Below are 12257 nucleotides of genomic sequence, written 5' to 3'. Positions count from 1 at the left end.
CATGACCTCACCTTTACTTACATTCACACTGACTTATCCAACAAGCAGATAAATGGGCTAGCAGTACACCTTAATTAGCACAACCACAGCCCTGGTAGCCTAACGTTAGCAACCCTGTGGGAAGTTGTACTGTAAGTAGGTTTTAATATAGAAAACCACTGACATGTAAAACACATTCACGCGACTGTGCTTTTCAACTCACCCTTTCAGCTCTACGCATCTTCAGATAATCCCTACTGTTTCTGACATTGTCCGCAAGCGCACCAGGTGCAAAAAGGAAAGTGTACGGAAGGCTATGACCCGGCTAAAGACGGGACAGTGAGAGCGTACATAAAGCCCTGCCCAACCCAGGTCAGCCACAAGCAGCAGCAGGGGTTACAGGCACTTAATCAGACAAGTGATAATCTAGTTAGGAGATCAACAAATGAGCCTCTCAGTGCTGAAAAGGAGGACACAACCCCACAGACAATGGACTGGGTCAATGCCATTGTGTAAGAGAACAACAGGAGGGATAGAAGGGAAGAATTACTGTCATAATTCAGATCAAAATGTGGGTTGAGTTTACAGCAGGAGCGTTAAGCCGTGCCTGCTGGTGGGAATTTCTACAGGAATAATTTGCATTGGACTAATTATTGAGCTGACTTCATGTCTCAAAGCAAGACATTTGAAGTTGTCTGAAAGTGACAAATTGTGACTGCGTTCATTTGTGTGAGTTACAGCATAATACGAGTAACGGCACTGGATGTGGTCTAGAATTAGTACAACCACCTGTTCTTTCTAATTGGCAATGTCAAGAAATTGTGCCTTTCCAGAGCATCCGGCTGTGAAGGGCTATTAAGGGTAAGTGGTGGCAGCACGTATGACAAAGCCAGTGACCACAGAGGGGCTTCAGGGTCCTCCACACCTCGTTTGGTCTCCATGGAAACAAAGGCAGGAACGATCGGGCACACGGGAGCCGCGGATAGACGATCGCAAGGGAGGGAGAAAAACATGAGTCCTGCTACTGGCGTTTCACAGACTCCAGTCCAGATGTTTCCCAACCCCGTGGAAACAAAGTGTTGTTTGTATGCTACAAATTCAGGATTAGGCCATGTCAGTGCACACCTGATGCCCCACGTCTTTCACGGTTTGTCTCCCATACAGGCCTTCAGCCGGATAAAAAATATGTCAGACACAACTGCGTCTGGTATATTTAACTACTTTAGGGCTGGGCTGCCAGTCATTTTTAATCCATGTTTAAGCCAACACAGATTCCCCTTGAAAGGATGGTTCATATTATTTCCCGTTTAAGCACATTTTGGCCTCGGCTGTGAAAATAAAATTGATTTTATTATTTTCGTCAGTTCCAAAAACAGGATGTAGTTCCAGTCTGGTGATGACTCTGTGCTTATAACTGTTATAGTTCCCATAAAGAAACTGTTATGCTTCCACGAAGAGGATCTGTAAATAGCTATAAACACACTAAGACAGTGTTTGTTTAACTTTGCAGTCACAAAAGTGGGAAATGGCTTTTGCTGTCAAGCACGTGCAAACAGTGGCTGCTCTGGAACAACCAACCTCGTCCCTGGCTTAGATGACAGAGGCTTCAATTAACATGTGCAGCCTTAAATCTCTTTTTAGCAAACAGCTGGCCATACTGATAAAGTGTATTCATTCCACATTGTGTGCAAACAGCTAATTTGTTCGGTTTTGCTGTTGCAGATGCTGATGGTGAAGTAGCACCGGCTGACCCAGACAGAGGAGTATGAGCCACTGAGACAGCAGACAGTGAGAGAGAGAGACAGAGAGAGAAAGGGGCGAGAGAGGGCTTTCCTCGCCAACATCAGGAAACATCATCTTCTTCATCTAACCTGTATCAGTGCTAATGCTGTGACTTTAGACGTGCACGCTTGCAGCCCAGATGGAGAGACATTTTGTCCATCATACACATACAGTGACAGACACGTACACACACACTCTGGGGGCCTTGTTAGAGCGTGCTCGCAGGCAGGTTCCAGATGCCACATGCTGGGCTGAGTGGCTGCTGGCTGTGCCAAGAGAGGAAATAGACATAGGATTCTGCATAAAGCGTACATTTCCAGTGCAGCTTTGTGATGCACAGACACACGTAGTGATGCCCAGACACACAAAGATAAGAACATTTCAACAATGATCTGTTTTACATTCTGTCTCCAACCTCTTACTCTCTCACCTCGTCACCGCTCTCTCTCCATCCGAGGCTGCCCAGTGATCTGGCTTGTCGGCAGGCAGAGGATGACGGGGGCTTTGATGTTCAGACAGTGCGCCTGTGAGTGTGTGTGTGTGTGTGTGTGTGTGTGTGTGTGTGTGTGTGTGTGTGTTACTAGGCTTCTCAGTCAAAAATTCTACCCTCCTTCAGGTTTTCACAGTTCCTTCCTGTCACTCTGAGGCAGCTGTGAGAAAACGAGCAGGCTGACAGTGAGGGAGGAAACTGAAGAGAGGAGGAGAAAAAAGACAGAAGACAGTGAGAGAGAAAGAGAGAGAGGGAGGTGCAGTGGGAGGCAGAGAGTGTGAGGAGAAAAGGAGGTCAGATAGTGGATGTTTTATTGCACTGAGCCGGAGAGTGTGAAGGCCTGAAGGTGGAAGGTTTAGCTTTTGTTTGAGAGGCAGATGACAAATGGTCGGATGAATGGATGGAAAAATTGACTGGCGCAGAGTCTCAAAGTAACTTATAATATGGGACTTGAAGATTATGTTGCGCAAAATAGATCATTTAAGGTTACTTCTACTTAAAGACTTCAACAACATCATAAGACTGTGCTGTAGTTTGTGCCTCGGAGCCACAGGCTGTCATTTTATGTCTTGTCTTTTTCTTTACAAAGTAAAATCAAAGCCTTCAAAAGTGTTCAGAGACAGGCAGAAAGAGCAGAGGAGAATTCTTGAATTACCAATCTATTTCATTATGTCTTCTGTCAGACAAACCACTGTTGGGCTTGGCCTTTTTCACTCACTAGATGCAGGATTTTTTTTAATTCGTTCGGCTCCTGGCACTCACACACACTCACTCTCTAATCATCTCTCTTGGAAATGTTGAGGTTGTGCGGTGCCTTTTTGAATGGTGCACTTTAATACAGATTATCAGCAGTCAGACGGCTCCAATTAGCTGGTATTATACATGGAATAATAAGGTAAAGCCCCACTGTAGAGCATAGATCATTCCTCCTCACCAATCTCATCCCTGGTGACAGAAAATCCCTTCAGAGTTTCGTATGAAACACTCTTCAGGAGACTAATCTAACTACAAAGTTATAAGGATATTTAATCCAAGAGAGCCACCAAAAAGGGGCACCTCTTGGTCTTGGCCTCAAATGCCTCTGGATCTTTTCTCATTTGTTTGCTGTGATTTATCAGACCCAAACAGTTAAACGGTGCAAACCAAGTTAGGTGCTGATTTCAAAAGTGGAGCAGGAGTCACGCTAACTCCATTTGCGTCTGTTGACCACACTGTCAGCAACATCTCTTCAGCTCTCAGCACATTACCCAGTCACAGGCCTATGTAGGGTCAATACTAATGCTGTCTTTATCCAATTCTAACTGTGACTGTGCTGGTGAAGCAGACAATTAGCTGCCAGTTTCAGTCAGGAAATAATATTTTCTCTGAAACGTATTGGACGTTTTAGCACACACAGAGGGCCGGGTGCAGGGCCATTATTCCAATGATGCTAATCAGGAAACTATCTGGGTGTTCATGTTATTGAATTAAATACCAGATTAAGAATTAAATACCAGATTAAGATTAAATTCAATTCCAGAAGTGCAGTCTTATAGCAGATAGTACTATGGAGGACAGCACTTCTCTGAGATCACTGGAAAGATGATATGTGGATAATTAAAATATGCAGCTTGAAATGTCTTTCTGGCAATGCTTCTTTGGGTAAGTAATACATTTTTAACATTTTTTGCCATCTGGACGGCTGAAGTAGGGCACAAGGGGAACCCTGGAGACGCTTCAGTAGTCAGCTGCTCAACAGGATGCATTAAACTTCATGTCTTACATACAGGGATGCAGTCGAGTGCAGTAAGTCAAGTCCAAGACCAGTTCATGACTGAGCACCTTTGAGCAAAGGTGCCTATAGACATTAGGTGTTATAAGGTCATTAGATGTCATACTGAGCAGGATGGGTCAAATAAAATCTTTGCTGCAATCTGTGTCAGACTGTACGATATCGATTTTGAGACGTGTGAGATGGTGCAATTAATGCCCAGTAAATATTTGCACGATGATATATAGGGAAAGATGTCCACTTGTGCTTGTGTCGTGTCTTGAAAAAGGACTAAAATAATAAACAAGCTTTGACCGGAGCGCTGACACTTCCATGCATCCAAAAATGAGGAGGAAGAGGTGAGTGTGGAGCCAGTCGTGACCGAGGAAAAAAGGGCATGGAAGGTCAGTTCTGTGGAGTGAGCTTTAGCTAAATATGTTTTTAGCAGTGTTTTAGCATTATGCTAGTTCTCCTGTGTATTCGGCATCTTTCCATCTAATATTTTGATAGGACGGTTTTTATGGGCCCTTGCAGCCTGCAAATTAGGGGATTTTGGTTTGAAGTTCAGTCCCAACATCACGCTCAAACAGTCTGATAATTCTTAACTCGGTTATTTTAGAGTCAGTGTTAATGTGGCTTTACTTGCAAACAAAAGGTGATCTTCTTCCAAATCTGAGTGCCCACGCACATGCCTGCTGCTGTATCTGGCTGACTGCACCACAGGAAATCCCACCAAATTAGGCCCTTATTCCTCTGTCCAAATATCACATTTGGTTTTTTATACTGAAGAATTAGGACACTCAACACTGCAAATAATCATTTGCAATGACAAACAAAAGCAGAAAACAGCAAACAGCATGTAATCTCAGTCCACTTCCTGAGTAAGGTGCTGCAACACTCAGATTTGATCTATTTTGTGAATTTTGACTTTTGCTAATTTTGGCTGGGAAAGACACAGAAATCGCTGTTTGAACAGAAGAAAAAGTCTTCGGCTTGACAAACTACTCGTGTTACCTTTATGGCAGAATGATAAATAAATCTCACGGAGATTGTTGAGCTGTGGTCACTGATCAATACACAATCATATGTTGCAGAGGACTGGAGTGGTTTGAGGCTTACATATGTTGGCATTTCATTCTGACTGTGTGATGGCGATAATTTCTTGTGACAGATGCTTTCCCCCGAAGAGACACACAGATATTTTATCTCTTGCTCTCAATTGTGCTATTGTACTGTCCTGTCTCCATCTTTGTGTCTGTGCCTTTTACATGCCTCTGTAATAAAGAAACACACCCACAGACACACACAAGCCATGACGAATAGCATTATCAATCACGGCCATAGTGAAACATAGGTCTTTCCAGAACCACTCAATCGCTCTCTGTCCTGGCCAGCGAGGAGGATGTCTCCATTGTTTAATAACGCTGAGGGAGGAAATGGTTTCTCTTTGTTCCCTTACAACTCCATTACTGTCTGTATGGGTGTGCAGTACTGTACAGAGCTGACAAGACCACATCATTTAGTAATTTTGACTCAATTTTTTTTTTTTCCTTTTTTTTGGCAATGATCTTGTCTTCCCACTCGCTTTTATATAACACCCTCCTCTGCGACTGTATTTAAGAGGGCAGTGATTTTTTAGACAGCATTTTAGTTTAATGTTGGAGGATTCAGGTACACATACTGTAGTCGCCAAAAGATTTGTATACATACATTATTTACTTGCCGTCTCTCTCCCTACCTGTCTTACACATTGATATTCATCTGTCTTCTTTTTAACACTGTTTTTCTGCTGTTCATGCAGGTCATATTTAATACCAGGGATGTCCACATTGTTTAGTCTCTCCCGGATACTTTAGAGGTGTTTGACTTCAGTTGTGCTGGGTAATTGATGATGGATGGAGCAATCATAAAGAGTTTCCAGCTGGTAAATTACGGCTTGTCTTATTCTCTGTGGGTAAACTAGGCCATCTGGGATGAGCTATAACTATGAAAGCAATACTGGTCCATTGCTAGACAGCAAGGAGATCTCAGCAGTGATTTATTCATGACACAAGTGGGTGAAGACTCAGCCTTTCTCTCTCTTCCTTCACCTCCCCTCATTCCCCAGCTGCCTCCTAGACACCATCACATCATCCTCACTCTTCTCTGCTGAATCCCACCATACTGCCCACGTGCCCCCTCCCTCCCTTCATTTTCTACCTACTCATATTAATCATATCAAATCAGAGTCAGGAGCAATTCATTTTCACTCCCCCCCAAAAGTACTGAATGTGTATGAAGGGACTATTTTAACTGCATGACCACATAGTGTAGGATTTAAAAAAAAAAAAAAAAATAAAAAAAATCCATCAGCAGATGGTTCGATTATTTTTGCACAGGGAAACAGCTATCTTGGTTCTTTCCAAAGGTGACAAAATCCACAAATTTGCCATTTAACAAGGGGTAATGTACCAAGCTATTTCTTGGCTGGGACCAATGGACAGACTTATTGTTTCCCACTTTTCCCAGTCTTTGCGCAAAGCTAAGCTAACTGGCTGCTGGTTGTGGCTTCATATTGAGCAGATTGACATGGGAGCTGTTTCAATCATGTCATCTAAATGAAAACAAACAAGCATGTTTCCCAAAATGTGGAACTATTCCTTTAACTGATATGAAATAAACAGTCCATTTGTCCGTGAGCTATAATTGCATAATTTGTTTCATGCTATTCCATTTAAAGACATGGGAAGGCCCATATTTTTGGAATTACTAGGTCAATAATGTATCTGCAGGTAACGACAGACTGGGCCCTGTATCACCTCTCGTAAGATGTCCAGGTTGTTCCATTAACAGACAACTGCACACACATGCACACACACACACACACATCCAGAGGGTATCTCATTAGCGGACTCACACCCTCACAGCTGGAGGTTGTCACATTGTGTGTGTACTGTCACTGACCACAGGGCAGGAGAAACCCTGTGACCAACCCAGACACCAACCAGCCCTCTGCAGAACCACTGCTTACTGCAACATACACACAACATGCAAGCGAAACTAAATGGCAACATGCACACACACACACACGCGCGCACGCGCGCACACACCTATATATATCAAATGTAAAAAAATCACCATGCTATCCCTGCACAACTCCCACATGCCTCATCCAAGCCTTGGGCAATGCTGCTTTCACACTTCAGCGTATTGCAAGCCCAGTAACCACAATTCAAACACTGTGTGTGTGTGTGTGTGTGTGTGTGTGTATACAATGATGGATATGGCTAGAAAGCGCTCTGCACTGGGGCTATGATCAGTGATCAATGTCACTCTTTTTCCAATCACGAATCCGTACTAAACAGGTACTTTCCAACATCAGAAAACTGAGCTTTGACGAAGCACTGTCCAGACCTATAACAGAAAATGCCAGTGTCATGTGGTGTCGACGGAGAAAACAGAGCTTTTTCAGAAATGCTGATAAGGTTGTCAACCTTCGCAGACATAGTTGAGCACTCCCACGTAGCAGCAGCAGTGATTTGAAGCCAACTTTCTGTCAAGGTTCTTTACACAGCTGCTCAGGATTTACTGTTTGCCAGTTAGCAGGAAGTATTTATCACCTTCAGTCAAATCACTATCTCATGCTCATGCTGTCGTCTGACAAAAATAACAAAAATATGCCGATGACAACACCTTTATTCTGTGTTCAGCCTTATTGAGACACAAAATCAGTGGTAGCTTGGTGAAAAGATAGTTACATCCTCAACTATCTTCAGGAATCTGAAAAGAGATTGTGAAAGCCACCCCAGTAGCATGCAGCTTATTCATTTAACAGGCCATTACATCACTGTTGTTTGCGCCATGGCCATCATAAATGGAGAAATAACATCTTGGGATGAGTGCTGCTGAGCGAAGCAGGTGTTTTGGAAAATGACGGAGCGCATAGCCAGCTCATTAAAATCAATGATGGGGGGAATAGATGGTGGAGAGAAGAGAAGATGATGTAGTAAGAGTTACGCTGAACGTTTCAACATGGTAACAATGACTGAGACCGTCTGATCATTAATGGTTTACGTTTGCTTGTAGCAGCATTAGACAAAGTAACTGCCTCAGAAAATGAATGGCTAATGGAGGGCTGGTCAAATAGCACAGGCACCTTTCACTCCCTCTCCGAGGAGCATGGAATATCATCGAATCAAAACCACATTGGTCTTTCTGCAACACAAATTGAGTTATCAATATCAAGCAAATCCCATCTGTCTGGCCCCTCCACTCTGTGGCTGAGAGAGGAAAAGGAGAGAGGAAGGCAGGGAGCGTTACAGAAGAGACGAGTTGAACATTTTTGTTCTTCCACTGAAACCTGACAAATGTCACAGTTCCACTACAGCAGCACGGAGACGATTTCCTGAGTTATGTAACACTGATAGAGAAACCTGTAGTGGTGCCATCACTGTCACTAAAGCCCGTGGGAATGTGGATCTAATGCATGCCTGTGGGGATTTTATTGTAGGGCGTGCATGTGAGCATTCACCTGCATACATCTTCACCCACTTCTCCTACAACTCCTCCCATTCTCCCTTTTGCTTAACATCTCAAAATCCCCTGTGGTTTCACCTGTCGTGAGTCTCTACGCTTCGCTCTCTTTTAAAGGCGTGACTCTCCCTGTCTTCTCCTGTCTCTCATCCATCATCATCCTCTGCCGTGCCACCTACTTACCTACTCATGCCTTCCAATCCTCTTCCCTAATGCTACTATAGCATCTGGCTCAGGTGACGTAGCCTTGGGACTCACATTACGCTGCTGCCATCCCTGAACTAAAATCTTAAAAAGGGGAGCATTTAGCATGGTCCCCCCGGTCGGCGTACTTCCCTCCACCCCCGTACCTCTTCTCTGTGCTGTTTCAAAAGCCCCACTGACAGGGTTGCCCCAGTATAAAGCCGCCAGACAGCCTGGGAAAAGCCATAAAACCGTGAATAAGGTAAGCGTAACATTGTGGAACTCTGCTGAAGGCTGATGGAGTTCCCATTATTCATGCATAATTTTACTCAATCAACATAATGAGGAAACATTAATTAACGTGCTTTGCAAGTTGCAAATGTTGACCATATCAGTAAAATGATCATTGACACCAGATTTCATACAATTTCAGCTCTTGCGTCACAGCAATTGAAGCATGGTTTGACTTTTTTATGTTTATGTTGAGATACTTGCAGCACTTGGTGTCGGTGAGGGAAAAACCATGGTCTTTGTTTAATGCTGAAAAAGTCAATCCCCATAGACCCCCGTATGAAAATGCTCAGCTTTACAGCAGGAATGCACATGTTAACAGCCTGGAACAAAAAACAGTTTTGGTCTCTATATTCCCATTCATGACAACTGCACATTTTCATACAACTAAGTTATACATAATTATGGCCATGGCTATTGCGAGTGACAGCTAGATGCTAGGTTTCAGTAACCAGGTTTCATTCTTTCCACCTCAGCACCACCCATGCTCCACCTCTTTGCGGAGTCAGGCACTGCCAAGATGGCGACAACTGGAGCCACTGACACTGAGATCACAGTGGCTTTTCAGAAACCTGTGGGTGACATCACAGAGACACATTCAGATGTTGTCCATGGGTAATTTCAAGGAGCCAGCATTGGTCTGAAATAAGACTATGACCATGAAAAGCATCAATGAATTGCCCTTAACAAATCTCTCTTAGCAGAGTGTGCAGGATGTCTCCCTCACCTGCCTTTCCGGTAACAGTTCAGCATGAATGGTGCTAAATTGGCAATCAGCTCTACTTTTCAAAACACAGCCTCAGTTCGGTGGCTATCTGTCAGACAATCTGAATTTCAGCGGAAGCCAGATCCTGCTGTTAAGTGCGTTTTCAAGCTGGGAGCCAGCAGAAGGGTCTTGACACGTGGCCTTTTGGAGGGAGACTGCAGCCATCCTGTGCCTGGGATTACACAGTTCATCTTTCATTTCATTTACCTATCTTTATTCACTAACAAGCTTTAATTCTTCATCCCACGGAGGAGGGGTGAGCCATCTGGCTCGGCTCCACTGTGGATGTATTTCTGATCTCGCAATACATCATCTGACTCAAATAAACAACACCTGAGAACCACAGGGACGGTGAGGGATGCGGACCTCCTTTCCTCCTTTGCACAAAATGACACCTTGTTAAATTAAGTTCTTTTAATTAAAAAAATGGCTTTTCTTTCACTGGTGCCATCCAGGTCCTGGTCGGGCCACTGCTCTGAAATCGGAGACTGAAATCTCCACTGTTTCCACCCACCACAGCTTGCTTTGTGCATCTTATTGTGGATAAACACAATCAGGCTGCACATCAAACGTGATAAACTGGAATTTACATCATGTGATTAGACGTCTCTCCTCTGGGAACAGTGTGATCTCTTCCCTGCATCCTGACCTCAGCCTTATTAACAACTCATACATCCATTTCTGTGGTGCTAATTTTTTGTGAAGAACAATTAACAGCCTGCGAATCTGCGACTGGATTCACCGAAGTACGGACTATAAATAAACCGGCGGCTTTAATCTGCCTGCTTACACGTTTCTGTCTGTTTTCAAAGCCGTAGTAAAACCGCTCATGTTAAATAATTGAGAAATAAGGTGAGACAATGCTGCGGTCACAACAAGGTCGCCAGACAGAGCATAAACCACTGTTACTGCTTTCACAGAACAAAAGCTTTTGTTATCCCGCTCTGTTGCGCTTAACAGTTGCCATGGCGACGGCGAACCTGAAGAGGCTTAAGGAGGATCCCAAACTCGATAAAAAGAGGTTTCTAAATCTGACAGTGGAACTCTCCATTTGGCTCCCTCCTTTCCCGCTTGTTTTTTTCTATTACTGACTCGCGCTGCGAAGAAGAGAGTGAAAGAGGAGAAGAGGAGTGGAAAAAGCACAGCGGAGCGAGATGTGAAGAGTCTTCCGGACGGAGCTGTGGGAAACGGAAGAGGCTGCGGGGTTCAGGCAGCAGCGACTGCCAGCAGAGAAAAAGACCAGAAGAGTGGATATGAAGGCATGCCTTATTACACTGTAGACGTCTCAGAGCAGCTCCAGTCTGGGCCACCGAGCAGCCCAGGTTGGGGCCTTTCCGCATTCAGATTTGGTCACGATTCAGCGATTGTATTCACATGAAATGGCTGCATTTTGATTGAAAAGCACGCGCCCGAAACATTATTCGGAAGTTTCATTTTCAGACTGGCCTCTTTTTAATTACCGACAGGGTTTCACGTGTGTTTAACAGACAGACGCAGCCTCGTACCAGATAACAGGTCAACGCCGGCCTGAGCGGTTTCTCACAGGGAGAGAAACTCGTTTTAAATTGCGCTGAGCTCTCGCTGGTATTGATTCATTCTCGCCAACAGAACATAAAAAAACTCACCAAGGCATTTCTTCAAATTGCTTGCTTTTGTTGATGCAGCGGGGGGGGGGAGAGAGAGGTTTGTGGAGGAATGGATGGATGGAGCGAAGAGTGGTGAGACCTTGTTAGGCCCTTTTGTTGATTAGGTCTGGTTCAACAGCCTTGTTAGTCAGCCGAGGCCACTCTATGTCTATGCTTCGTCTCTGTGTGCTTCTGTGCTTCTGTTTGCAAGTACTGTATACTTGGATACAGATTAAAGCTTGCTGGAGTGGTGTATGAATGCTTTTCTTTGAGTGACGACGACGACAGCTGCCTTAGGTTTTCATTCAAACCCTGCCATCAGCAAGCCAGTCTAAGCGGTCAGTTCGTAAGGAAACCCGTCAACCAGTGAGCCAAACGTTCAATGAACTTATTTCAATGATTTTTAACCAGATTTTTCTCATTATTTACAGAGTTCTCACCTGTTGGAGGGCCACACAGCCGCACATAAACACAAAAAAATAGACCTGACGTGAAAGCAGAGATGTGCAGCGCGACGCCTGCGGCTTCCGTGGTCAGTGTAGAAGCTTTAGTTGATTATAATGGACTCGCTCTGCTGCAGGCATAATGGGGCAGATGTGTCGCGTCACGTCCGTGTCCCATGTATTTCGGCTGTAACGTGGACGTGAAAGTCAGTTTGTCAATTTTGGATCATTTTAAAAATTGCGAAAAGCATCGGGTTCCTGACAGGCTGCTGGCCCCTTAAACCTCCCCTACAGCAGTGTGGAGATCAAAGGAGAGCTCCAGCTTTGGAGAGTGACAGAGAGAGAAACACTCCTCCTTCACACCTCCTTCTCCCCTTCCCTTCCATGTACTCCTCTGTCACTGCCCAACTCACACCTCAGTCGCACTTCTGTCTTT

The 12257-nt window shown here is 44.4% G+C and overlaps 1 protein-coding gene across 39 annotated transcripts in view; it reads right to left on the bottom strand.

Annotated features, from left to right (window-relative positions):
• The window catches only part of LOC143328042 (ankyrin-3-like), a 125633-nt gene that overhangs the window by 106980 nt on the left and 6396 nt on the right, over window positions 1–12257 (bottom strand). Inside the window, exon 1 of one of the 39 annotated variants that reach the window (XM_076742908.1) lies at window positions 203–330. The exons of the other annotated variants lie outside the window; for them this stretch is intronic. Coding sequence (XP_076599023.1) covers window positions 203–220 — 18 coding nt within the window. The 5' untranslated portion in view covers window positions 221–330. Of the gene's footprint in view, window positions 1–202; window positions 331–12257 lie in introns of those variants that run through there. 39 annotated transcript variants of the gene reach the window in all.

Source organism: Chaetodon auriga, chromosome 11 (assembly GCF_051107435.1).
Source record: "Chaetodon auriga isolate fChaAug3 chromosome 11, fChaAug3.hap1, whole genome shotgun sequence".
In the NCBI taxonomy this organism is placed as follows: Eukaryota; Metazoa; Chordata; class Actinopteri; order Chaetodontiformes; family Chaetodontidae; genus Chaetodon; species Chaetodon auriga.
Note: the sequence above shows the minus strand (reverse complement) of the source record. Positions and strands in the feature narration are given on the sequence as shown.